At 40.0% G+C, this 26,750-nt stretch overlaps 1 protein-coding gene across 2 annotated transcripts in view; it reads right to left on the reverse strand.

The window, feature by feature from the left end:
* Positions 1 to 26,750, reverse strand: part of LOC124612737 (trans-1,2-dihydrobenzene-1,2-diol dehydrogenase-like) — a 110,333-nt gene that overhangs the window by 37,342 nt on the left and 46,241 nt on the right. For both annotated transcript variants that reach the window (XM_047141115.1, XM_047141116.1), the window contains exon 4: positions 2,198 to 2,447. In XM_047141115.1, the coding sequence (XP_046997071.1) occupies positions 2,198 to 2,447 (250 nt within the window). The remainder of the gene's footprint in view (positions 1 to 2,197; positions 2,448 to 26,750) is intronic.

Consider the following 26,750-nt stretch of genomic DNA (forward strand, 5'->3'; position numbering starts at 1 on the left):
CACATGCACTTTTAGCACTCTAAGTGGTAACTCATCTAAGAGCAAAAGCTGCACATAAATTCACACTTTTTACATGAATACAAAAATCAAAGCACCTTTATATTAAACAGATAAATTATGGCATGCAATTACTAATTAAACATTTCCTATTCTAAAGAAACTTCAAGAACTTTTATTTCATAATCAATAAAATTTTATCCCGTGAAAGAAACTATTGGTCTGCTAAAACAGATTCAGATTACTGTCAACTTGTGTGTGCACGATGACGTCACGAATTGATACTTGCTTGGAATGAACGAAATACCTGTACTAAAAAATACTATCAGTTGAGTAATTTATGGACTTTTATGACAAATTTGGTACCCCTTGCATGGCTACATAGCCTATTTGAGCTACTTTAATATACGTTAATGAAAGTAACAAACGTCAAAATATGGAAGAGTTACACAACAGTTCATTCAAAGTCATTTCATAGCTCAGAGTCGAAGTTAAAAACTTTCATTTAGCATACCCTGCAACACAGAACAAAGCCCAGAAGAGCTGGATGTTCAAGCACAGCAGTAGCACGAGGATCTGGACCACCAAAACAAAATAGTAAGACAACAATCCATCATGAAGAGGCATTTGAGGTAATAGCTGGCATTCTACAATGGTGTTCGAGGCATACCCATGCTATATAAAACATACAGCTTTCACCACAACCATTTGCAAATTTTACACTGTAGTACTTCGAGGCAACATAGCTCATGGTGCGCAAATACGCAGACTATATTCATCTGGTATTTGGGAATGAGGGCACCTAGTGACTGTCAATAGACTTAACACACAACTTCAAATGTTCATGAAACTTTTTCTCACTGACACTTCCCCACAAAATGAAGAAAAGAAAAACGTTTATCGCTTACTGCATTTGTCCTGTCCATGCCATCAAACTTCAGTATGGGACATAATGCTTTAGTTCATTACTTCTTTACTATTTGTTCACAACATATTTTGCACACAGTATTCACATATACCTCTGAACATACCTGCAATACTATATCATTGTATGACACATAGTTTAGGAGATATGATATAAACACTGACAGCACGAAAAACTAGCCTTGCTAACATAACATGCATGGTTTTACTCAGTATTAGGGGGAACCGTGGGTCTAACGTTGGCAACCTGTCATCTCGCAGAATCTCGCAGAAACCTCTTCAGGGACCTAGGGACGCTTATACTTACATGTCAGTAAATATACGTACTCATAATGGGGCCCGCCCGGGTAGACACACATGTTAAAGTGGGGAGGTATGCTTGCCACAGATTGAATCCACTCACCACATCAACGATGAGTGGTTGGAGTGCCAGCCACCCTATATGTGGTTTTTAGGCAGTTTCCCACATCCCACTAGATGAATAATGGGTTGGTTCCATGTTCTGCCTTAGATACACACTACTCGAACACTGGAACACTTTCTAACACTTCTTGCATTCAGTATATGGCATTTGTAGTTAGTAACGAGAGAGAATCTAAGAAACTCAGCAATTCACAACTACAATATCAGAAGTACAAATAATATCCATACAGACAACACATCCCTCTTCAGTGTTCAGAATGGAGTTTTATGTTCTGGTTCAACAGTCTGTAACAGGCTGCTAGTGGACATCAGGTGGGAAATTAAAAAAAAAAAAAATCCCCAAATAATTAAAAATAAAAATTATGCACTCCTTCCACAAATTATCAGAATACTTGGACTTGGGAATGTAAACTGCACATAACACTAATACTTGTAACAGACACATCCTGGCTTTGCTAATATGGAGAAAAGTGTTAGTGGACTGTGTAAATTTACATAAACATTTTGGTTAAATATGATATGAAAAAAGAAGCTGAGTAATATATGATATGAAAAAAGAAGCTGAGTAGTATAGGAGGGAGAAGCAGTACTTTTTTTCCTTCTTCTGAGGTAGCCGAATTTCTCTTTACATACATACATAAAGTAGTCAAGACGTAATTAACAGTTTGAATAGATTAGTGCCAGACATAACTTGTTGTTAGTGTACTTTGCAGAAACAGGGAGCAGTGATTGCTCCAGTATAAATTGACTAGTTTCACATCCCTGAAGGCTCTCCTTCATGTGGGATTTACGGAACAAATTATGTGAAAGAATAAATGAATGATAAACGAAACACGACATTTATGTTACTTACTTTTATACTTCCTTTAGTCCCAATTATATATGCTTCATTTGGAAGAAGTGCACGGGCATTTGTGCTCAGAACTGCTGTTTTACCACCTTCATACTTTAAAACACATGCCATGCTCTCATCACATCCAAACTCATTTAAATGTCCCAAAGCAACAATGTGTGTCGGATTCACAGGACCAAATACGAGCACAGCTAGCTGCAGGCAGTAAACTCCTAGATCAAGTATAGTTCCACCACCAAGCTCCTTCAACCTGAAGAGTAATATTAATTGATTAATATCATTAATTTCACAATACACTTTCAAAATATGACAAACAACAAATACGGAAAGTGTATCTCAGTCAATAACTTTGTGTGGCAGTTTTAATACAAACTAGTCAATTTATGAACCATTATTGAAGGAATGGAAAAGTCTTTCAGCCTTAGTGTTATAACTCACAAGAACAGAAAATGATAATTTCCAAGCTTGCAACTTAATAAAATGAAAAATGTTTATGCCCCCCCCCCCCCCCCCCCTCATCAGCAAGTACAGTATCTAAACAGCTAAAATGATCAGCCAGTCCCAGTTGCATGTTGTCTGTCTAACAGCTTCCAGGGGGAACAAAAAATTGATAAAAAGTTGATTTTCACTACTTCATGTCACATTCTATGCATTAAGAGGTGTAAACCAAGTATTAACACCAGAAACTGTTTATATGTCTTGAGGCAGCATAACTCACGGCACCTAAAATTACCCAGATCATATTCATCTAGTAACTGAGAACGAGAGTACTTAGCTTACTCGTAATACCCCCAAGCATCACCAAAAAAATTATCTATCACCGTTGAGGCTCATGGGTTGATATTCACCTTTCAGTGTCTCACCAGATATTGGCTTCAGCTAAAAATACTAACTGTTGAAAAGTAATAAAAGGATTCTACTGTCATCAATTGACTGTCCTCCACCAGAGCACACCCACACCCTTTACAAGTGGTGACAGAAATGCTGGTGGAGACTGCAACAGTAGTTCAAAGTCCACAGCTACAAAGGGCGACAATAGCAGCAGCAAAGAAAAAATACAAGAAGTGCCAATTTCAAGATTTGGTATGGGCCTGTATTACTATTTCCTTCTCTATTCTTTGAACTTTACAACATTTGCGGGATCAGGCTACATCTACATCTACATCTACATCCATACTCTGCAAGCCACCTGACAGTGTGTGGTGGAGGGTACTTTGAGTACCTCTATCGGTTCTCCCTTCTATTCCAGTCTTCTATTGTTTGTGGAAAGAAAGACTGTTGGTATGCCTCTGTGCGGGCTCTAATCTCTCTGATTGTATCCTCATGGTCTCTTCGTGAGATATATGTAGGAGGGAGCAATACACTGCTTGACTCCTCGGTGAGGGTATGTTCTCGAAACTTCAACAAAAGCCCGTACTGAGCTACTGAGCATCTCTCTTGCAGAGTCTTCCACTGGAGTTTATGTATCATCTCCATAATGCTTTCGCGATTACTAAATGATCCCGTAACGAAGTGCGCTGCTCTCCATAGGATCTTCTCTATCTCTTCTATCAACCCTACCTGGTATGGATCCCACATCGGTGAGCAGTATTCAAGCAGTGAGCAAACAAGTGTACTGTAACCTACTTCCTTTGTTTTCGGATTGCATTTCCTTAGGATTCTTCCAATGAATCTCAATCTGGCATCTGCTTTACCGATGATTAATTTTATATGGTCATTCCATTTTAAATCACTCCTAATGCCTACTCCCACATAATTTATGGAATTAACTGCTTCCAGTTGCTGACCCGCTATATTGTAGCTAAATGATAAAGGATCTTTCTTTCTATGTATTCGCAGCACATTACACTTGTCTACATTGAGATTCAATTGCCATTCCCTGCACCATGCGTCAATTCGTTGCAGAACCTCCTGCATTTCAGTACAATTTTCCATTGTTACAACCTCACGATATACTACAGCATCGTCCACAAAAAGCCTCAGTGAACTTCCAATGTTATCCACAAGGTCATTTATATATATTGTGGATAGCAACAGTCCTATGACACTCCCCTGCGGCACACCTGAAATCACTCTTACTTCGGAAAACTTCTCTCCATTGAGAATGACATGCTGCGTTCTGTTATCTAGGAACTTTTCAATCCAATCACACAATTGGTCTGATAGTCCTCATGCTCTTAGTTTGTTTATTAAATGACTGGGGGAACTGTATCAAACGCCTTGGGGAAGTCAAGAAACACGGCATCTACCTGGGAACCCGTGTCTATCACTCTCTGAGTCTTGTGGACGAATAGTACGAGCTGGGTTTCACACAACTGTCTTTTTCAAAACCCATGCTGATTACTACAGAGTAGATTTCTAGTCTCCAGAAAAGTCATTATACTCAAACGTAATACGTGTTCCAAAATTCTGCAACTGATGGACGTTAGAGATATAGGTCTATAGTTCTGAACATCTGGTCAACGTCCCTTCTTGAAAATGGGGATGACCTGTGCCCTTTTCCAATCTTTTGGAACGCTACGCTCTTCTAGAGACCTACGGTACACTGCTGTACACCGCTGCAAGAAGGGCAAGTTCCTTCGTGTACTTTGTGTAAAATTGAACTGGTATCCCATCAGGTCCAGTGGCCTTTCCTCTTTTGAGCAATTTTAATTGGTTTTCTATCCCTCTATCATTATTTTGATATCTACCATTTTGTCATTTGTGCAACAATCTCAAGAAGGAACTACAGTGCAGTCTTCCTCTGTGAAACAGCTTTGGAAAAAGACATTTAGTATTTCAGCCTTTAGTCTGTCAACCTCTGTTTCAGTACCATTTTGGTCACAGAGTGTCTGGACATTTTGTTTTGATCCACCTACCACTTTGACATAAAACCAAAATTTCTTAGGATTTTCTGCAAAGTCAGTACATAGAACTTTACTTTTGAATTCACTGAAAGCCTCTCACATAGCCCTCCTCACACTACATTTCTCTTCATGTAATTTTTGTTTGTCTGCAAGGTTTTGGCTATGTTTACGTTTGCTGTGAAGTTCCCTTTGCTTCCGTAGCAGTTTTCTAACTCGATTGTTGTACCACGGTGGTTCTTTTCCATCTCTTACGATCTTGCTTGGCACATACTCATCTAATGCATATTGTACGATGGTTTTGAACTTTGTCCATTGATCCTCAACACTATCTGTACTTGAGACAAAACTTTCGTGTTGAGCTGTCAAGTACTCTGAAATCTGCTTTTGGCACTTTTGCTAAACAGAAAAATCTTCCTACCTTTTTAAATATTTCTATTTACAACTGAAATCATCGATGCAGTAACCGCTTTATGATAGCCGATTCCCTGTTCTGCATTAAATGTTTCAAATAGTTCGCGTCTGTTTGTCACCAGAAGGTCTAATATGTTATTACCACGAGTCAGTTCTCTGTTTAACTGCTGCTCAAATACAAGCAGATAATTTAGAATTATATAGGCAGGCTGAGGGTCTGCAGGGTCAGAGAAAGGAACAGGGGAAGAGATTTTTACTTTTATAAATAACTTCCTGATGACTGCAAAATTGGTGGGGGGCGAGGGGGATGGAATGATGAAAAGTTAGTAAGTATGGTGTTCCGGGGAATGTCTTAAAGGGTGGGAAAGATGTACTGCGGTTTAATCGATGTATTACAGAACAGCTACATACACAAAAAGACCTTCATCACAAATTCAAGAGAAGTCAAAACCTATCTGACAAATAGAAGCTGAATGACACAAAAATGAGCATAAAGAGAGCAATGAGAGAAGCACTCAATGAATTTGAAAGAAAAATTTTAATACCCGATACGGGTAAAAACCCTAAGAGGTTTTGGTCTTATGTAAAATCAGCAAGTAGTTTGAAACCTCCCATTCATTCAATGAGCATACCAGCCATTCATTCAATGAGCATACCAGCACTACAATGGAAAATGACAGAAATACTGAATTCGGTCTTCCAAAATTGTATCACTGTGGAAGATTGTAACACTGTCCCTCCTTTCAATCATCATACAAATGTTGAAATGGTATATATTGGTATATGGTATGGTATATTGTATATTGGTATATGGTATATATATAAAACCTCTTAGGGTTTTTACTCGTATCGGGTATTAAAATTTTTCTTTCAAATTCACTGAATGCTTCTCTCATTGCTCTCTTTATAACCGATTGTGGAACACAAAAGCAACTACAATCACTTAGTGATGGAAAGGCATCAGGGCCAGATGAGAAACACTTAAGATTATTCGTAAGAACTTGCCCCCCTTCCAGCAGCAGTTTATCACAGATTATTGACGAAATGAAGAGTACCCAGCGACTGTTTTCAAGAAGGGTCATAGGCATGATGCACATAATTATAGGCCTGTATCATTCATGTCAGTCTGTTGCAAAATTACGGAACATGTTTTGTGCTCAAGAATTATGACTTTTTGGAAAACAAAAAATCTACTCTATAAAAATCACCACAGATTCCGCAAACAGAGATCTTGCAAAACTCAACTCGCACTGTCCATCTGTTAGATCCATAGCACTGTAGACAGCAGTGTTCAGATTGATGCCATGTTTCTCGACTTTGGGAAGGTATTTGACGCAGTCACATATTGCTGTTTGGTGAAAAAAATATGAGCTTACCTAATATCAGATCAGATGAGCTTTATGGCATTGTTGATGCTACATGGCAAGACAATACTCCCTCCAGCGACAAGGCATGCTTGACTTAGAAAATTTCAGAATCCAGCAATAAGTAAGCGCAGTATCAGCCACAATCTGGTTGGTCGCACTTTCAAATACGTTCACTAGCAGTTACACAGTGGCCAATGAGATGCAAGTATCCCCTCTCCAGAGCTCCAGTGATGGGTGTAATTACATCTGAACATTCATGCACTGATCCCATTTTGTGTGTTTGCCATTTGGATAACTTTTACAGACTTTCATAGCAGCTAGGCCTCATCATCTTCTGAACAGACATTGTATTGAAGAGTGGCAGATTTACAAAATTTTTGTATCTGTAAATATTTCTACATTTAAATCTAGTGTTAATAACCTGCACTGCAACTTCAGCAATAAAATTATGTATTATTTTTACTATTTGATATTAGATGTAGAATAAATTAATATCTTTACAGCTAAATCTAAATTAATAGCTTTCTTCATAAGCTAATCGGAGAGGACACTAAATAGCCACGTAAAAGACCGCGGATCACTAGAGGGATTAAAGTATCTTGTGAAAGGAAAACGAAAATGTATCTCTTGACAAGAACAAGTAGGGATCCTGCAGTAAGTTCACAATGCAAAAACTACTCAAAATTAATAAGAAAGATTATTAAAAAAAATCAAGGAAAATGCACATAATGTCAGAAATCAGTACTTCTGACAACAGACTGAAGGCTATATGGAATGAAGTGAAACAAGACACAGGACAACCAGCCACAGAACACAACATCACTATTGAACTTAATGGAAGAACTATAAATGATGAGTCACAGGTAGTAAATGCATTTAACACTTTGCCGTTCACACGTCTCGTACAAATTTATTCACTTGGCACCAGCAGCATTAATTCGGATTACTTGGCTTGTCGCCAGCCGCTTGTCACCTTTCTGTTGTTGACAAGCTTCAAACACATTGATGTTTGCATGCTTTAATTTTTCTAGAAATTCTCTATTTTGCTGTACCGTTCCACAAACTCAAATTTTCTTTTCAAGTACCTTCTCTGCAATTTCTACACTGTTATAATACTTATCCATGTAGAGGTGATGCCACTTTCCACAAGAAGGTGTCAACAGTTCCATCACTGTTTTTGCTAAAGGTTGTCTTGAATGAGGAAATGTATCATGTACTCGAATCACACAGCATCTGAATGAGTATGCCATATTTCGTAACTCTTGATGGATTGTTAACTTTAAAATTTAACTGTCCATGCCACGGTATCATTCCTTCATCAGTTGAGATGTCTTGACTTAGATTAAATGTTTCTTTAAACTTTTTGGAAAAATAATCAGTTACAAATTGCACTTTGAAAAGCTGGTCAGCATTATTCGGTTTACTCTTGTTGTCGGAAAAATGTAAAAGTGATAATATTTATCCGAATCAGTTGCGGGACATCGTTTTGCGAAATATCGGTGGGTCTAACAACGGATTTGTTGACCAGTAATCATCGATCCTCATTTCTTTTACAATTCCCACAAGGATAGCAAGCTCAAACCATTTACTAAGTTCGGGTCCCATAATGTCGACAAATTTGTCATTTTTTAAATCCAGTTTCCCGTATTGTCGACAAATTTGTCATTTTTTAAATCCAGTTTCTCTATTGCAATTTTGACTGTAATACTTGTTGGTTTCATTGCTAATATATTCAAATAGATCGTTCCCAATATATAATTCTACGATATCCATGATGCTCTGTGTACCTTTGGGAAATATGTGTGGATCCGGAGATCCTTCAAATTTATTATTGGTCCTTAGTAAATCATAGTCTGCCTTCTTCATCTGATTCAATTGGCAACTGCAGCGTTCGCCGAATTCTTCTTGGACATATTTCACTATCTTTCGACGATTCTGCTTCTCTTTCATTTTTTTTATATCCAATGTCTTCTTCCCAATCGGCCAAGTCATCCAGAACGTCAGACAAGACGAAGATGTCTGCGCATTCTTCGTAAATAATCTTATCGTCTCTTTCGTCTGCCATGATGAAAGTGCACAAGTACTTATAAAAACAAAAATCTTGTTAACGTGTGTAACTTACTGTTACCTGAACAAAACACCAACAGAATGAAAAAGATACTAAAGTGCTGTCGCCGGCCACTGCGTGATACTACGCACACGACACCACTGTGGTGTCCCCGGCTGTTGACAGCTATTTTGTGCACGACACCACTGTGGTGTCATCAGTTGGGAAAGTGTTAATAATCATTTCTTAAATACAGTAGAAATGATATGGACAAACAGTTCAAAAGCAAAATCACAGCAGTATGATGAAAATGTAACTTTCATAAAATTCAGTCATATGAATGTACGAGGGTCACTCCAAAAGAAATGCAAACTACTTTTTTTTTTAAATCCATCTTTTATTCTACGTGTTTGAAAGTTTTACAGTGTGTAGATACATCCTTTAGGAACAATATTTTCATTTCTCCACATAATCTCCATCGCTCTCAACTCCCTTACGCCATCTTGAAACCAGCGCCTGTATACCTGGACCAACCTGTTCGAGCCAATGTTTGGAAGCATGCATAAGGGAGTCATCGTCTTCACACCTTGTTCCAAAAGAGTGTCTTTCAGTTTCCCAAAGGGATGATAGTCACATGGAGGCAGGTCAGGACTGTAAGGCGGGTGTTTCAGTGTTGTCCATCTGAGTTTTGTGATCGCTTTCATGGTTTTTTGACTGACATGTGGCCGTGCATTGTCATGCAACAGCAAAACATCCTGCTTTTGCCGATGTGATTGAACACGACTCATTCGAGCTTGAAGTTTCTTCAGTGTCGTCACATATGCATTAGAATTTATGGTGGTTCCACTTGGCATGATGTCCACAAGCAAGAGTCCTTCGGAATCGAAAAACACCCTAGTCATAACTTTTCCAGCAGAAGGTGTGGTTTTGAATTTTTTTTCTTGGGTGAATTTGCATGATGCCACTCCATTGATTGCCTCTTCATCTCTGGTGAAAAACGATGGAGCCATGTTTTATCACCCGTCACAATTCTTCCAAGAAATTCATCTCCACTATTCTTGTACTATTCCAAAAGTTTGCTGCATACCGGTTTTCTTGTTTCTTTGTGAGCCACTGTCAACATCCAGGGAACCCACCTGGCACAAACCTTTTTTAACGCCAACACTTTCAGTATTCTGCAAACACTTTCTTCCCCTATCCCAACGTAGCGTGACAATTCGTTCGCTGTGATGCATCTGTCAGCAGTCACCTATTTGTTAACTCTCTGCACATTGTCTGGAATGTGTGCAGTACGAGGCCTGCTGCTGCTAGGACAATCCTCAATATTGCCATGCCCGCTTTCATCACGTAACCTGCTTGCCCGCCGACTAACTGTACTGCGATCGACAGCAGCATCTCCGTACACCTTTTTCAACCTCTTGTGGATGTTTCCCACTCTCTCGTTTACACAGCACAGGAATTCTATGACAGCATGTAGCTTCTGACGAACGTCAAGTGTAGCAGCCATCTTGAAAACATACTGTGATGGTGCCACTCATAGGAACAGATTGAACTAAGTTTGAAAACAAGTGGAAAGGATGTATCTACACACTTTCACATGTGCAGAATAAAAACTGTATTTTTACAAAAATAGTGTGCATTTCTTTTGGAGAGACCCTCGTATCACAAAAATCTCCTTCTTAAATTAAGAAAATTATACATTCTCTCACGAATAAAAGCTCATGTGGTTTTGATGGGCTTTCCAATAGAATACAAAAAATTTGCTCCTATGTAATAAGCAAAGTCTTACCTGAAACAAGTAACACATCACTAACTCAAAGCATTTTTGCAGAGACTGAAATATGCCATTATTAAACCCGTCTTTGAGCAAGGTGATAGGAGAGAGAGATATCAATAACTACCACCCTATATCACTGCTGACATCTTTCTCCAAAATTTTTGAGAAGGTGATGTATTCTATAATAGTATCTCACTTTAGTAACAATAGTATCCTCAGCAAATTGCAGTTGTGGTTTCAAAAAGTTTGCTGTACTGAGAACGCCACGTAAATGTTCACTCACCACATTTTACAAGTATTAAATAATAAAATAGTGCCAGTTGCTATCTCCTGTGAGCTCTCTGAGGCAATCATGGCATTCTACTAGATTACTAGATTAACTGATGTTTTACGGAATAGATGGTATAACCAAGCAATGGATAATGTCATATCAAATGAAAAGAATGCAGAAAGATGTACTTAGTAATACAAGCAATACAGTTCAGGGACATAATTCTGACTGGGGAGAATTCACGTATGGGATTCCCCAAGGTTCAATCTTAGGTCCACTACTGTTCCTCATTATGTAAAAGATCATTAAGTTGACATATTTTGCGTATTTTCATTCAGTGTCATATGGAATAATGTTCTGGGGTAACTCATCTTCAAGAAAGTAAGTCTTCATTGTACAAAAAGGTGTTGTAAGAATAATACACGGTGCTCACCCAAGATCATCTTATACACATCTATTTAAGGTGTTGGGCATTCTGGCTACTGCTTCACAGCATATTTATTTCTTCATGAAGTTTGTTGTAAATAATCAACTACAGTTCAAAAGGAACAATTATATATATACAATTACAGTATATGGAGGGTGAATGACATTTGTAATGTTGTCTTCAGCACAGAAAGGGGTGTACAATGCAGCACAAAAAATTTTGATTACTTCCCCAGTGATATACAATGTCTGACAGACAGCAAACTAAAATTTGATAACAAACTGAGAAAGTATCTCATTGACAACTCCTTCTATGCCATAGATGAATTTCTATTACTGTAATGTGTAAAAGGTGGTGGGTAGGAATAACTAGCTCACATCTGCATATCTTTTTTTCTTTTTGGGAAAAAAAGTAGAAATGTTCAGAATGAAACCATATGTACAAATTCATCTGCAATGTGAATGTGCAATGAGTCAGTCCACATCATTATGATCTGCTGTGTGAAATGATCCATGGAACATGTAACTAACTAACTAACTGTGAATTCTCAGTTCATGAACGGCATCTGTTCCTCGCTCCTGTATCCTCTTAAGAACCACACACTGTGGAAGGAAGTCATAACAGTAAGGTGTACAATATCGCTATGTCATAACATCCAATATTGCAGTACTCCTTACACCATCTGCTCTGTACGAAGACTCAATCAGAAGAATATCTGCTTTGGGTGATGCTTATCACAGACGAGAGAGAAGCAACTGCCCTCCGGAATTCTTCAGTAATCACACACGTGATTCACCGGTTTGTTCTGCAGAGATGCTGGAGAGGATGCCATGATCGCTACCTGCATCAGCTTTTACTTCAATGAAGTGCTTCAGTAGTGAAGGATGGACTGGGCTGGCATGGGCACTGATGAAGTTGCAGTAGGAGTGCACTTAAAAGACTTAATGTAAAACACACTCAGATATACAATTTTGCATAAATTCTGAAATATTCACAGACCGATTGGCCATTTTGTGCAGTACCAGAAATGAGTTCAGATGGCGTAGGGCTTATAGACACTGTTGTGACTATCAATATTGGAACTGCCATACGATCACAGATGCAAATGCTGTGCCAAACATAGTGGAAACCTTGGACAATGTCATTGTATGCCTATTGATTTGCAGAGTGGGTACCATTAGTTGCAGGTAATGCTGGAGGACAGATCTAACTACTATTACCTAGTACCATCCCATGCCACTCAGGTTGAAGAATACTCTGGCAACATTCCGATGTCTAGTGGATGGGGTATTACATGGCCAAAAACCAAAACATTGTATGGTGTAATTAACAATATTGTCGTATTGTCTAAAGACATTCAGAAACATCTTGTATAGTTATGGGACATCTTTAATCAGTTGCGACCAGCACGACCAACACTTAGTTCAGAAGGTTGTCATTTTGCATTGAAAGAAATTCGCTATTTGGACCTTGTTATCAGCCAGGACGGTGTGCAAACATATCCCTGGTTTACACAAGATGTGCAGGAATTCCCCACTACTACATGGGAAAAAGAACTACTTTTTCAGATTGACTTATCATTATAGGAAGTTTGTGTCTAAGTTCTGCAGTTGTAGTAAGGTACCTTGCACATCTGTTAAAAAGGTCAGTAAAGTTTCAGTAGATTCCAGATTGTGAGTGTGCCTTCGAGAATTAGAAAGACCTGTTGCCTTGCTTATCCAGATTATCAAAAATTGTTTATACTAATCTCATGATGCCAGCCGCCATGCCTTATGATGCATGTTCAGTCTGGAAATATAATATTATCAAATAAGAGGGAATGGTTAGGGAAGCAGAAAATTTAAAGAAAATTTTCCCACTAGATGGCACAGCACAAATCATAAAATAAATGGGTTCAGTTGCAAGTGAGGGATGAATTGCAATACATTGACTATGGTGCATGTGGCACATTAAACTAACCATACTGTACAAATTGCATAATGGGCACTCAACATTCAACAGCTGTCGCACTATTAGTTAGGTAAGCTCATCCATTAAAGCAAGGTCATATCACAATGGACGGGAAAAGTTGGCTTTTAATCATCCTGAGGTCACAAACTTCATAAAAAGCACAAATGGGATCAGCACAAGAGATGTTCAATATGCTGCCCAATGTTTTCTGCCACAATTTGAAATCGAGAAACAGAATTTTCAATAACAGATCAGTGTGTCTCAGTGGTCACATTAAGAAAGTGTTGCCCAATGTATGTCTTCAACTCGTCTACGTTTACAATTGGAGCACTGGACGCAACAGCTTTTCAATAACCTCACATCAGCAGTTACAGAGATTAAGAGGGGATCTGGACAGCCACGCTGTATGGAAATGATGGCTAATAAGTCTACCATTTCCAAAAAGTCTCTACAACAACTGGTTCGTTGGCTGTGCAAAGTGTGGAGGATTGCCATCTCACATAAAAAAAGATCCTACCCACCTATCCAGACTGTTGAAGGTTTGGAATGATGGTGTGCAAAAGACTCTCAAAGTACTTGCCAGTGATGGTACAGGTAACAGGACCCATAGGTCCTGTCTCCTCAAAAAATCCGTCCTCTATAATACACGATTCTATCTATCTGAATCAGACAGTTGCCTTTCCAGAATGAAATGGTACCAGTTGATTTGCGAGTGGATTTTTCAGTGCTCAAGTTCTGCAATTCTATGTACTGACTTATCCTTGGAGATGCATGTGGACTTCTCCTGTCCACAGAATGTTCCATGACCATTCATTGCCCACATCCATGCAAACATGAAAAATGTTTGTCCTGCTGGCGGGGTCAGCATGAAGCAACTCCTGGACGCGGTAATTTTATATGAATAGCAATACAGGATAGAATTTTATGCGCCATGCTCATAGGCATGTCCAACATTCAGGCAATTCCCCTTCTCTACATGTCTGCACACCACTGTTCGAGCCCTCCTGCAATGCTGTGGCCACAACTTCTATTGATATCGGATCAACCTTTTTCCCCGTCTCCCACACTGCACACAGCACTTCCAAAGAAAATGACTTTTCGAATTTTGAAATCATTGGTTCCAGTCACTTGGCAGAAACTGGACCAACATCTTTTTTCATATCCTTGAGTGTCTGTAAATCCTAAAAAGCCACTGGCGCACAGTCATTGTTCTTGTAAAACAGCGTTACTAGCAGTGAATGATCCTACATTGAGACAGTATTTCGGACTGAGGAACATGTCTTTTAGTTTGATTGTTCCACCACTTACAGTGCCCTCTATTGGTAAAATTTTTGTTAAATGTTGTTTTGTTTCCATAATGTTTTCTCAAAATATTCAATGTGTGTGAATTACTAATGGACCAAACTGCTGAGGTCATCAGTCCCTACACTTACACACTACTTATGCTAAGAACAACACACACACCCATGCCCGAGCGAGGATTTGAACCTCCGGTGGGAGGGGCCACGCACTCCGTGACATGGCACCTCTGACTGCGCGGCCACCCCACACGGCAATGTTTTCCCCTTCTTCGATAACATTCCTTTCAAGTTTGACACCATTATAAGCAATGGTTCTTTTTTTTTTGTTTTGAAACTGAAACTTCGATTAATTATAATCGCCCTGTATATGAGCAGCTAAATAAAATGGAAAAAAAAAAAAAATTACTCGACTATAGAGAAGGAGATGCTCTGTCAGATTCATGATATCGTATCCTGCCTATATGGTAGTTGTCTCAAAGTCATACTGGATACACAGCGTAAAAATGATTGATGGGTCTCAGGAATCTGACTAGCTACCTAACACAATATATTTCATGGCTTAATAAATTTGATACTGAAATAGTATCCCACTCATGGAAAACACATGACAATGCTGACAGATTACGTTGTAAGGCACTCATGCTGGAATATGTTGGTGTTTCTGCAGATGAGCCATGGATAGCTCAGACTACTGACGAAGAATGTCTACAATTTACAGTGCAAGCCAAGTTCTGTGTTGATGATGAAGTGTTGTAGAAACAAAGTGCTGGTGGATTACAGTTGTGTTGAGAGTTTAGTGACGAAGTGATGAAGCAGGCCAATGACTTCATTTTAACAGGGCATTGGGGTTGTCATACTAATGAGTGACGTGTTGCAGAAAATTACTGCTGGTAAACACAAAAGATAGATGTAGAACAATACGTGGAAAACTGCACACTCTGTACGCAGAGGGCTGAGCTAAGTCATAAACAAATTGTCTTACAGAGGTTGCTAGAGACCAAAAGACCATTCCAGATGAATATTTTGCCCACAAAGGACAGCACCATAGCAGCTGCTTATTTATTTTGCCACATAAAACCAAATAATTGGCTGACAGAGAACTGTTTTATTTACATATCGTTCCAGATGTTTGGCATCTGCACAGAGACAGGTAAGGATCGAGGTGTCTTAACTTTTTACATTATTTAGCCATGACCACAGCAGGCAAAGACAGTAGCTCAAGCAATGATGAACCACTGGATTTTAAAGTTTGGGACACTGGAGACTGTTATAAATAATCATAGTAAACACATTGTGTCAGAGTTAAACAAATAGTTGAGGATACTTTTATGAATTTGTATGTTATAGATGAAAACATTACACCCACAGTCCAACCGGACAACAGGACAAGCGTGTAGAACCACAGACATAAAGGTTGAGTTGTTATATGAATAGTCATCATAGTGACTGGGACGCTCTACTGCCATATGTAGTAGTAGTTTATAACTCAAAGTGCACACCAAAGTACTGGACAGTAACTGCATGAGATTGTTTTGAACTATGTGAACTACCTCTGGGAAATATGTACCAGCAGTGCATAATTTTGCTGAGTGTTTGAAGGGCATTTGCGCCAGGTTAAAAGCATGGGTACAAAAGACTTGGAGTTGCAGGAAAGGGCACTAAAAGAGAAGCCCAAGCTGCCCAAGTACCATGTTGGACAATGGGTAATGTTGACCAATCACTATCTTCTGAAATGAAAGACAAAGAAATTTATTATGTGATACCAGGTAATTGATATGGCACCTCTGGCCAATGTAAATTTACAACTGCAGATTCATATCTCAGTGATATTCATGGGATGTGTCTCACTATCTGAGGGTGCTCCAGAAACCCTGCCTCAATTACCAGTGGCTTCCTCCTAAGGTGGGAGGGAGATGGGCATGAAGAAAGGTAGAATCTGACAAAAGGAATGAGTTATCTGTATGCCCTAAGTTCACAATGTGGCCTACAAAGTTAACTGACAATTTCCTCTCCCTCAATAGGTATGTCAACTTTACCTCCTCTTTTTTTAACTGGGAACGTGTGTGTGTGTGTGTGTGTGTGTGTGTGTGTGTGTGTGATGGGTTGTGTACATCAACAGGAACTGCAATTAAAAATCATAAAATGTGCTACATTTATTCAAGACTTACAAATGAGCATGAAGGAAGCATTTTACTGTATTTAAGTATGGGTTTAGGCAATATGATTATTATTTGGTAAAGTGTGTACCTGTCAAAGTAATAGTGAGGTGCCATAGTGCAAACTGGTAACAGACAGCAGGTTTCCCACCGAGTGCAAATGGGTGTGTTGATGTTTGCCAGTCTTGGGCATCTAACTTCAAGGCTACAGATCCTGTTCTCAAAAATGATGATGAAGTCTGTACAGCAGAGGGAGCACGATGTATAACTGGTCACACTCAACAGTTACTATCTGCTTCGGAACAGCTGCAGTGTCGGGCAGAGGGGGTCACAGATGCCCTATGATGCTGGTACATACAGTTCCAGGGTAATGTGAGCTCAATGTATCCTGCTTGGAGAAACCTGCATATGAATGTCCCTGGTAAGTGATTACAGGCCGAAATGAATGTTTGCAAAGTGTAGAGTCACACTGGCTCTTCAGTAGCAGACCAGGTAGTTGCCATTTGCACAGGCTGTGGCCAGGGCTGCTTACGTAATTCATGACAATTATAGCTCCACAGCCAGGATCTGCTAAGAAATGGCACCCACTGTGACACCTCTGGTTCATCCTTCTGGCTGCCTGCTACCATTACATCATGAAACACCACATATTCCTTACTCTCCCTGCCCAACCTTCCATATGAAATTCTACATAGAGAAAATGTGAGTTACCTGATGCTACCACAGATTCGACCCTTCTCACACCTGTAGAGTGAATGCTAGCTGCTCATAATTGTCAGACTTCTACTGGGCTATTGTTTGGGCATTTACAACAGTGTTAAGGAATATAACAGGTACTCCGTGTGAAGGATCTCAGTCACACCCACAATTTTACTAGTGACAGACACTGCTTATTATTATCTGAGGCACATAATTGCACAGATCTTGTCCCCACCAACCTCCTACCTGCATGCTTTATAGTAAAAGTGTTGGCATCCATAAGAATGATGCTTAGCTGTTAAGGTATCATAGAAGAACTACAGGTACTGTGAGCCACAGACTAACTGAATGTGCCTGCAATGAACTTTGGAAAATTAACTAGTTCCAGATACAGCAACAGAGAGTGAGTTTGGAGAGCCAAATTCTTTGAAGAGGAAAAGAGTGTAATGGCACAGGCTTAGCCAAGAGGACTCAATGCCGTAATATGGTATTTTCTAGTGCAGCATTACACCACAGCATCCGCTGGGTGCTGCCACCCACCTGCTGATCAGTGCCTGGTTAGTTATCGAGACCGGGCATGCTTCCGCAAGCAGAATATGTGACATATGAGAGAGGCGCACCACAACAAACCCAATTAATTGCATATAGTGGCTTTCTGGCCAGGTTGATCACCAAATCGACAAATTGGCCAGTCAGTGTCCATTGCAGTGTCAGCTTCTGTTGTGAAATTGCTACTGATCCAATGTTACTTTGACAGAACTGTCTGCCAGGGGATCCAGCTGCAACACTGATGGGCCCAAGGTCAAACTGATGCCCTCCCGGGCGCCGAACCACTGGGCATATGCCTGTGCTAGATGACACCTGCCTTATATGCCCAACTGGGTTACACTCCCTGGACGCCTACACTCCTCTCATCTGCCACGGCTGAGGCAGGCTACCACTCTGACATGCACTGGTCGTGCAAGTCTGCTGCATCATCTTCCAAAGTAGCTTGGCCTCAGATGGGAATGTTTACTGCACGAGGTTGAGCCGTGCCTCATCTGCACTGGGCAAGGCAACTGCAGATATCTTCATGACATTTTGCTGTCTTCACCCACCTTCCAATGCCTGCTAATTGTTACTAATACAAACTGTCAGAAAGTAAAAAAAGATATTCCACTATCATCAAGATAATCCTCAATAATTCCTATAGTGAATATCACCCACTGTATATACTGACTTCGCAAAGTAAAATTCTTTGAATAATTTATGAGTAAAAATTTGACTACAGTCTCCAAAATTATAGGTGTGTACCATTACACTTGGTGTTTCAAATACTACTCTGTTGAGGCACCAAAATAACATGTTACTAACTACCGAGTTGTTATGTTTTTGTTTAAAGTCATTAGAAAGCCTTCTAAGGGTAAATGATAGGGTGTCATGAGAAATACACACTTGGCAATGGGTAAAGATAACAAATTGTCATAATTCATTTATTCATATTATCAAAGAAAATTCAGTCAAGATTGCTAATAAATTAGTAAACAGAATTTCTGCACAGTACTCTTATTCAGAAGGCAAAATGTTTAGTACCGCCAATAGAAATGTATAAAAATAAAACTGATGACACTAGCAGAAATAGCTTCCTGAACTATGAGATCCTTCCTCCACAAGGAGACAGGTATATAGGTCTGGAAAGATAAAAAACTAACAAGGGGAGGCCGCCAATTGTGAAATTCAGATTCGATTCATACTGCACATAATAAAAGCTCATGGCCAGAGGTGTAATGGGGCAAAGCACCAAGATGCACTTCTCAGCCGTTGTCGAGAAAATCGACATTAACTGTTGCTGCGCTGCCGCTGCGGTGAAATACTCTCTACAATTAATAATTTTCTACAGCGTCGTGGCACAGCGGTAAGCGCTCGGGTTCGTAATCCGAAGGTCGCCGGATCGAATCCCGCGCCATGCAACTTTTTTTTATTATTTGTTTTTTTGTAATTCAAATGTACACACACACACACACACACACACACACACACACACACACACACACACACACACACACATTATATATAATTCCCGGCAATCAGTTGCAACAATTATGCATATAATAAGTTGTTGCGTGCCTCAGCGATACAGATAGCCGTACCGTAGGTGCAACCACAACGGAGGGGTATCTGTTGAGAGGCCAGACAAACGTGTGGTTCCTGAAGAGGGGCAGCAGCCTTTTCAGTAGTTGCAAGGGCAACAGTCTGGATGATTGACTGATCTGGCCTTGTAACAATAACCAAAACGGCCTTGCTGTGCTGGTACTGCGAATGGCTGAAAGCAAGGGGAAACTACAGCCGTAATTTTTCCCGAGGGAATGCAGCTTTACTGTATGATTAAATGATGATGGCGTCCTCTTGGGTAAAATATTCCGTAGGTAAAATAGTCCCCCATTCGGATCTCCGGGCGGGGACTACTCAAGAGGATGTCGTTATCAGGAGAAAGAAAACTGGCGTTCTACGGATCGGAGCGTGGAATGACAGATCCCTTAATCGGGCAGGTAGGTTAGAAAATTTAAAAAGGGAAATGGATAGGTTGAAGTTAGATATAGTGGGAATTAGTGAATTTCGGTGGCAGGAGGAACAAGACTTCTGGTCAGGTGACTACAGGGTTATAAACACAAAATCAAATAAGGGTAATGCAGGAGTAGGTTTAATAATGAATAGGAAAATAGCAATGCGGGTAAGCTACTACAAACAGCATAGTGAACGCATTATTGTGGCCAAGATAGATACGAAGCCCACACCTACTACAGTAGTACAAGTTTATATGCCAACTAGCTCTGCAGATGACGAAGAAATTGAAGAAATGTATGATGAAATAAAAGAAATTATTCAGATTGTGAAGGAAGACGAAAATTTAATAGTCATGGGTGACTGGAATTCGAGTGTAGGAAAAGGGAGAGAAGGAAACATTGTAAGTGAAAATGGATTGGGGCTAAGAAATGAAAGAGGTAGCCGCCTGGTAGAATTTTGCACAGAGCACAACATAATCATAGCTAACACTTGGTTTAAGAATCATGAAAGAAGGTTGTATACATGGAAGAACCCTGGAGATACTAAAAGGTATCAGATGGATTATATAATGGTAAGACAGAGATTTAGGAACCAGGTTTTAAATTGTAAGACATTTCCAGGGGCAGATGTGGACTCTGACCACAATCTATTGGTTATGACCTGTAGATTAAAACTGAAGAAACTGCAAAAAGGTGGGAATTTAAGGAGATGGGACCTGGATAAACTGAAAGAACCAGAGGTTGTACAGAGTTTCAGGGAGGGCATAAGGGAATAATTGACAGGAATGGGGGAAAGAAATACAGTAGAAGAAGAATGGGTAGCTTTGAGGGATGAAGTAGCAAAGGCAGCAGAGGATCAAGCAGGTATAAAGACGAGGGGTAGTAGAAATCCCTGGGTAACAGAAGAAATATTGAATTTAATTGACGAAAGGAGAAAATATAAAAATGCAGTAAATGAAGCAGGCAAAAAGGAATACAAACGTCTCAAAAATGAGATCGACAGGAAGTGCAAAATGACTAAGCAGAGATGGCTAGAGGACAAATGTAAGGATGTAGAGGCCTATCTCACTAGGGGTAAGATACTCCCTACAGGAAAATTAAAGAGACATTTGGAGATAAGAGAACGACTTGCATGAATATCAAGAGCTCAGATGGAAACCCAGTTCTAAGCAAAGAAGGGAAAGCAGAAAGGTGGAAGGAGTATATAGAGGGTCTATACAAGGGCGATGTACTTGAGGACAATATTATGGAAATGGAAGAGGATGTAGATGAAGATGAAATCGGAGATACGATACTGCGTGAAGAGTTTGACAGAGCACTGAAAGACCTGAGTCGAAACAAGGCCCCCGGAGTAGACAACATTCCATTGGAACTACTGACGGCCTTGGGAGAGCCAGTCCTGACGAAACTCTACCATCTGGTGAGCAAGATGTATGAAACAGGCGAAATACCCTCAGACTTCAAGAAGAATATAATAATTCCAATCCCAAAGAAAGCAGGTGTTGACAGATGTGAAAATTACCGAACTATCAGTTTAATAAGTCACAGCTGCAAAATACTAACACGAATTCTTTACAGACGATTGGAAAAACTAGTAGCAGCCAACCTCGGGGAAGATCAGTTTGGATTCCGTAGAAACACTGGAACACGTGAGGCAATACTGACCTTACTACTTATCTTAGAAGAAAGATTAAGGAAAGGCAAACCTACGTTTCTAGCATTTGTAGACTTAGAGAAAGCTTTTGACAATGTTCACTGGAATACTCTCTTTCAAATTCTAAAGGTGGCAGGGGTAAAATACAGGGAGCGAAAGGCTATTTACAATTTGTACAGAAACCAGATGGCAGTTCTAAGAGTCGAGGGACATGAAAGGGAAGCAGTGGTTGGGAAGGGAGTAAGACAGGGTTGTAGCCTCTCCTCGATGTTGTTCAATCTGTATATTGAGCAATCAGTAAAGGAAACAAAAGAAAAATTCGGAGTAGGTATTAAAATTCATGGAGAAGAAATAAAAACTTTGAGGTTCGCCCATGACATTGTAATTCTGTCAGAGACAGCAAAGGACTTGGAAGAGCAGTTGAATGGAATGGACAGTGTCTTGAAAGGAGGATATAAGATGAACATCAACAAAAGCAAAACAAGGATAATGGAATGTAGTCTAATTAAGTCGGGTGATGCTGAGGGAATTAGATTAGGAAATGAGACACTTAAAGTAGTAAAGGAGTTTCGCTATTTGGGAAGCAAAATAACTGATGATGGTCGAAGTAGAGAGGATATAAAATGTAGACTGGCAATGCCAAGGAAAGCGTTTCTGAAGAAGAGAAATCTGTTAACATCGAGTATAGATTTAAATGTCAGGAAGTCATTTCTGAAAGTATTTGTATGGAGTGTAGCCATGTATGGAAGTGAAACATGGACGATAAATAGTTTGGACAAGAAGAGAATAGAAGCTTTCGAAATGTGGTGCTACAGAAGAATGCTGAAGATTAGATGGGTAGATCACATAACTAATGAGGAAGTATTGAATAGGATTGGGGAGAAGAGAAGTTTGTGGCACAACTTGACCAGAAGAAGGGATCGGTTGGTAGGACATGTTCTGAGGCATCAAAGGATCACCAATTTAGTATTGGAGGGCAGCGTGGAGGGTAAAAATCGTAGAGGGAGACCAAGAGATGAATACACTAAGCAGATTCAGAAGGATGTAGGTTGCAGTAGGTACTGGAGATGAAAAAGCTTGCACAGGATAGAGTAGCATGGAGAGCTGCATCAAACCAGTCTCAGGACTGAAGACCACAACAACAACAAGTTGTTGAAAGAAGACGTAGAAACGATATTCCGAAACGAATACGTATATTGTAAGACAAACGTTCGAATTAGAATAGAGACCCCACGAACACAAATTTGATGTGGCAGGTATGAAATATAAACTCCGTTACTGGCTCGTTGCACTTGAAGGACAGATGTTGAGTGGGCCGAAAAGAGCCGCCACATAACAGCGTAGTTGCCTGCTAACTTTGAAAGACGGTAGATGCGGTCCCTAGCGCAACTTATAACATCGTCGAAAATCAGTGCGTACGTGAGAGCTTTGGTACATCCTGTTAAACAAATGGAAAAATGGAGACGGCACTATTGGAGAGCGATCCGGGCCCTTCGCATGAAAGTGATGTGATCGAAGAAGATTCTATACACAGTGTAGTGGCAAAACAACAATTGAAAGATGCGTTGGTGTATTTTGAAAGCCTCCTTCGTAACAGTAATCGCATCGCAGCAGAACCGTCATCATCAATCAACGAAGAAGCCATGGTAATTGGGGAAGAAATGTTCCAGAATACGCTGCAAATGCTCGCCGAAAAAGCCCTTGTTCATGATGAGGAACTGATAGACATTAATGAAATCGACGATAATAATGCCTACGAAGTCGTTGAAACGAGTCCCATTGCCAAAGAATCATCAGACGAATACGAGCCGGACGAGAAGAAAAAAAAAAGGGTACGATTATATTTCGCTGGATTACAAAATTAGAGCTGTAAATCTGGCCAAAGAACATCCAGGCTGGAGTCTCAAAACTCTACAAAAAAAGGGGTGCTCTCGTTCAACAAATATGGGCTATTTATCCAGGTGGGAAGAGCAAATCAAATGTGGCGGTAGCAAATTTGATAAATATTGTACCATCGATTCATGGGTGCATGATCGCTTCGTAGAAGCTCGACAAAACTTCCAGCAAGTTACTACCAGAAACCTGCAGCAGTGGGCCTTGGGCGCTGCAAGTCAGTTCCCAGATTTCAACTTCAAAGCTTCAAAAACATGGATCACCGAATTTAAAAAGACGCATGGTATTCGGCAACGGAAAATCACAAAATTTGTTTCCCGGAAAGAGACGGCTACCCAAGACGAAATTTTGGCCGCAGCGGACACATTTCGGATCCAGACGCGAATGTTGATAGCTAACTTCGACAAAGATTTCGTAATTAATACTGATCAAACAGGTACGTAAAGAGCTATTCACAAATGTCATATGACATGATGATAGAATATGATAATCTGATATATGATTGACAACACAGATTTCGTATATTTCCTATATAAACTATATTTTTATATTTTGTTTGTCAGGGTGCCAGTACCAGTCCACGTTCAACAGAACTCTTGCCGAAAAAGGGTCAAAGGCTGTCCTGGTAAACCGACACGACATGAACAAGGTGACGCATTCGTATACGGCACAATATCCAATCACGATGTCTGGACGAGTCTTGCCTCTTGTTTTCCTATGCCTCCAAGAGTCCACAGGTACGTTTGGACCCAGAGTACAGAAGACAGTCGACGAGTACGCCAAGAAGTATACCAACGTTGTTATTACATCCTCCAAATCCCGTAAACTAACAACGGGTTTGTTCATGGACTTGTTGCGTAATGCTTTGCAACCATACGTAAAAAAGAAAGAGTTTCTCCTTCTGATCGACTCTTGGGGTGGGCAAACAAACTCGGCGTTATACTGAGATGTTCCAGAATGATTAGAAGTTACCAACGTGCACTATAAAAGTCATTCCTCCAAAGTGCACTCCTCTCGTCCAACTGTGTGACGTGTATTTTTACCAGCAGGTAAAAAATTTGATCAAGCGCCTTCAAAATTGTGCTTTTTTAATCGAGCGAAACCGTGACATCAACTCCAGAGACGATTGTATAAAAATCCAATCCATCATCCACCACCAATTGTTTTCTCCGATTTTTGCCGATATGATACGATACACGTGGTATGCATCAAACCTGACGAACGATAGAACAATTTTTCAGAATGTCAATCAGGTGTGTTTCCCAACAGGTAATTTAAAAAACAATTGTTCTTGTAAAAACGCATCGTTTATCAGATGTCCTCGATGTCGTGCTGTTTTCTGTTTTACATGTTTCTATGATAACTATGACTCTGGTTTGTGCGATACTCCAGCTACTTCTGGTCACTAATTGTTCAGGATGTGCGAGTGTATACCGAACTTTTCAATAAATTGTATCCACTTGAATATTATTTGTGATATTGTGTTTCATTTCAAGTATTATTTTTCCACGACAAACGACTTTCAACAACTTATTATATGCATAATTGTTGCAACTGATTGCCGGGAATTATATATAATGTGTGTGTGTGTGTGTGTGTGTGTGTGTGTGTGTGTGTGTGTGTGTGTGTGTGTACATTTGAATTACAAAAAAACAAATAATAAAAAAAAGTTGCATGACGAGGGATTCGATCCGTCGACCTTCGGGTTACGAACCCGAGCGCTTACCGCTGCGCCACGACGCTGTAGAATATTATTAATCGTAGAGAGTATTTCACCGCAGTGGCAGCGCAGCGAAAGTTAATGTCGATTTTATCGACAATGGCTGAGAAGTGCATCTTGGTGCTTTGCCACATTACACCTCTGGCCATGAGCTTTTATTATGCGCAGTATGAATCGAATCTGAATTTCACAATTGGCGGCCTCCCCTTGTAAGTACAGGTCCTCAGACTTCAGAATGTTGGGGTCCCACCTGTAGTGGGGATAAGTGTAGACAAAGATGAAAGGGGAGGCATCACAGAGAGTAGCAGGTCAAAGACGGTACACTGGCGAGCACTGTGGCAGCTTCTGTCCCACGATGATCAGGAGAGTGTGAGGGCATCACCCACCCTCATTCTCACTACTGGTGTGTCCCTCTTATCCTTTGTTCCAAATGACCTGCCCCTACATTTAAGCTTTCCCATCTGACACCTCTCCTCTCCCAAAGAAAGGAACTAACAGCTTTCTAAAAGCTAGGCTAGTGTCATCACTTATACTTTTATCTGTTTCTGTCAGCAATACCAAACATTTCACCTCCTGAACATAAGTACTAGCCAGCTATTCTGTTCCATAATTTACTACAACAATGACATACTATGTAAGATAACTAGCCATTACCCACTGTTTTGCTCACATATCAGTAATGTTGTTGTGATGAGTGATGGTGAGTAAGCAAGCTAGTAACTTCCTGGCAGATTAAAAATGTGTGCCCGACCGAGACTCGAACCCGAGTTCGAGTCTCGGTCGGGCACACAGTTTTAATCTGCCAGGAAGTTTCATATCAGTGCACACTCGGCTGCAGAGTGAAAATCTCATTCTGGAAGCAAGCTAGTAATTTTACAGTTTCTGTGTATATAGTGGTGTAGAGGTGTATACATAAAAAACTTATGCAGTGCCGGTAGGTAAGTACACAATGAATGTTTTTCAATTTTTTTGCTCCCCAAAATTCTCCCAAATTCCACATGTAAATGTATGACTCTGTTTGTTGTACAGCCTTTAAATGACACTGTCATCATCTGCAAGCATCTTGGAAACTTTGAGACATGCATGGTGCTCAGTGTCTAAACTGTGATGGGCTTGTGATTGTTCTGATGTCTCTGTAGCTTTTAGGGCTGCCCGACAGTCTGCATCCAAGTTCTGGCAGACATGAGATTGCTCTGAGGTTTGATGCATTTGAGTAACTTTTGCAGCTTGAGCTCTCTTAGAACTATGCACTAAATCAGACTTATGTTGGAGAGGCTTACAGTGATAGTTTTAAATATGGTCCTCAGGCTTATCATGCAATTTTAGTTTTGTATCTCAATCAAAACTCTCTAGCTATGTCAGATGGTGTAGGAACTCAATATCATAAACCATGCACACAACATTGAATTTTCACTGTCATGGAATAATCTATACACACTTAGAGTTGCCAACCACCATGCCAGCGTTGTCTGCATGCCACTCATGTACACC

The sequence above is a fragment of the Schistocerca americana genome, chromosome 4 (assembly GCF_021461395.2).
Source record: "Schistocerca americana isolate TAMUIC-IGC-003095 chromosome 4, iqSchAmer2.1, whole genome shotgun sequence".
Lineage (NCBI taxonomy): Eukaryota > Metazoa > Arthropoda > Insecta > Orthoptera > Acrididae > Schistocerca > Schistocerca americana.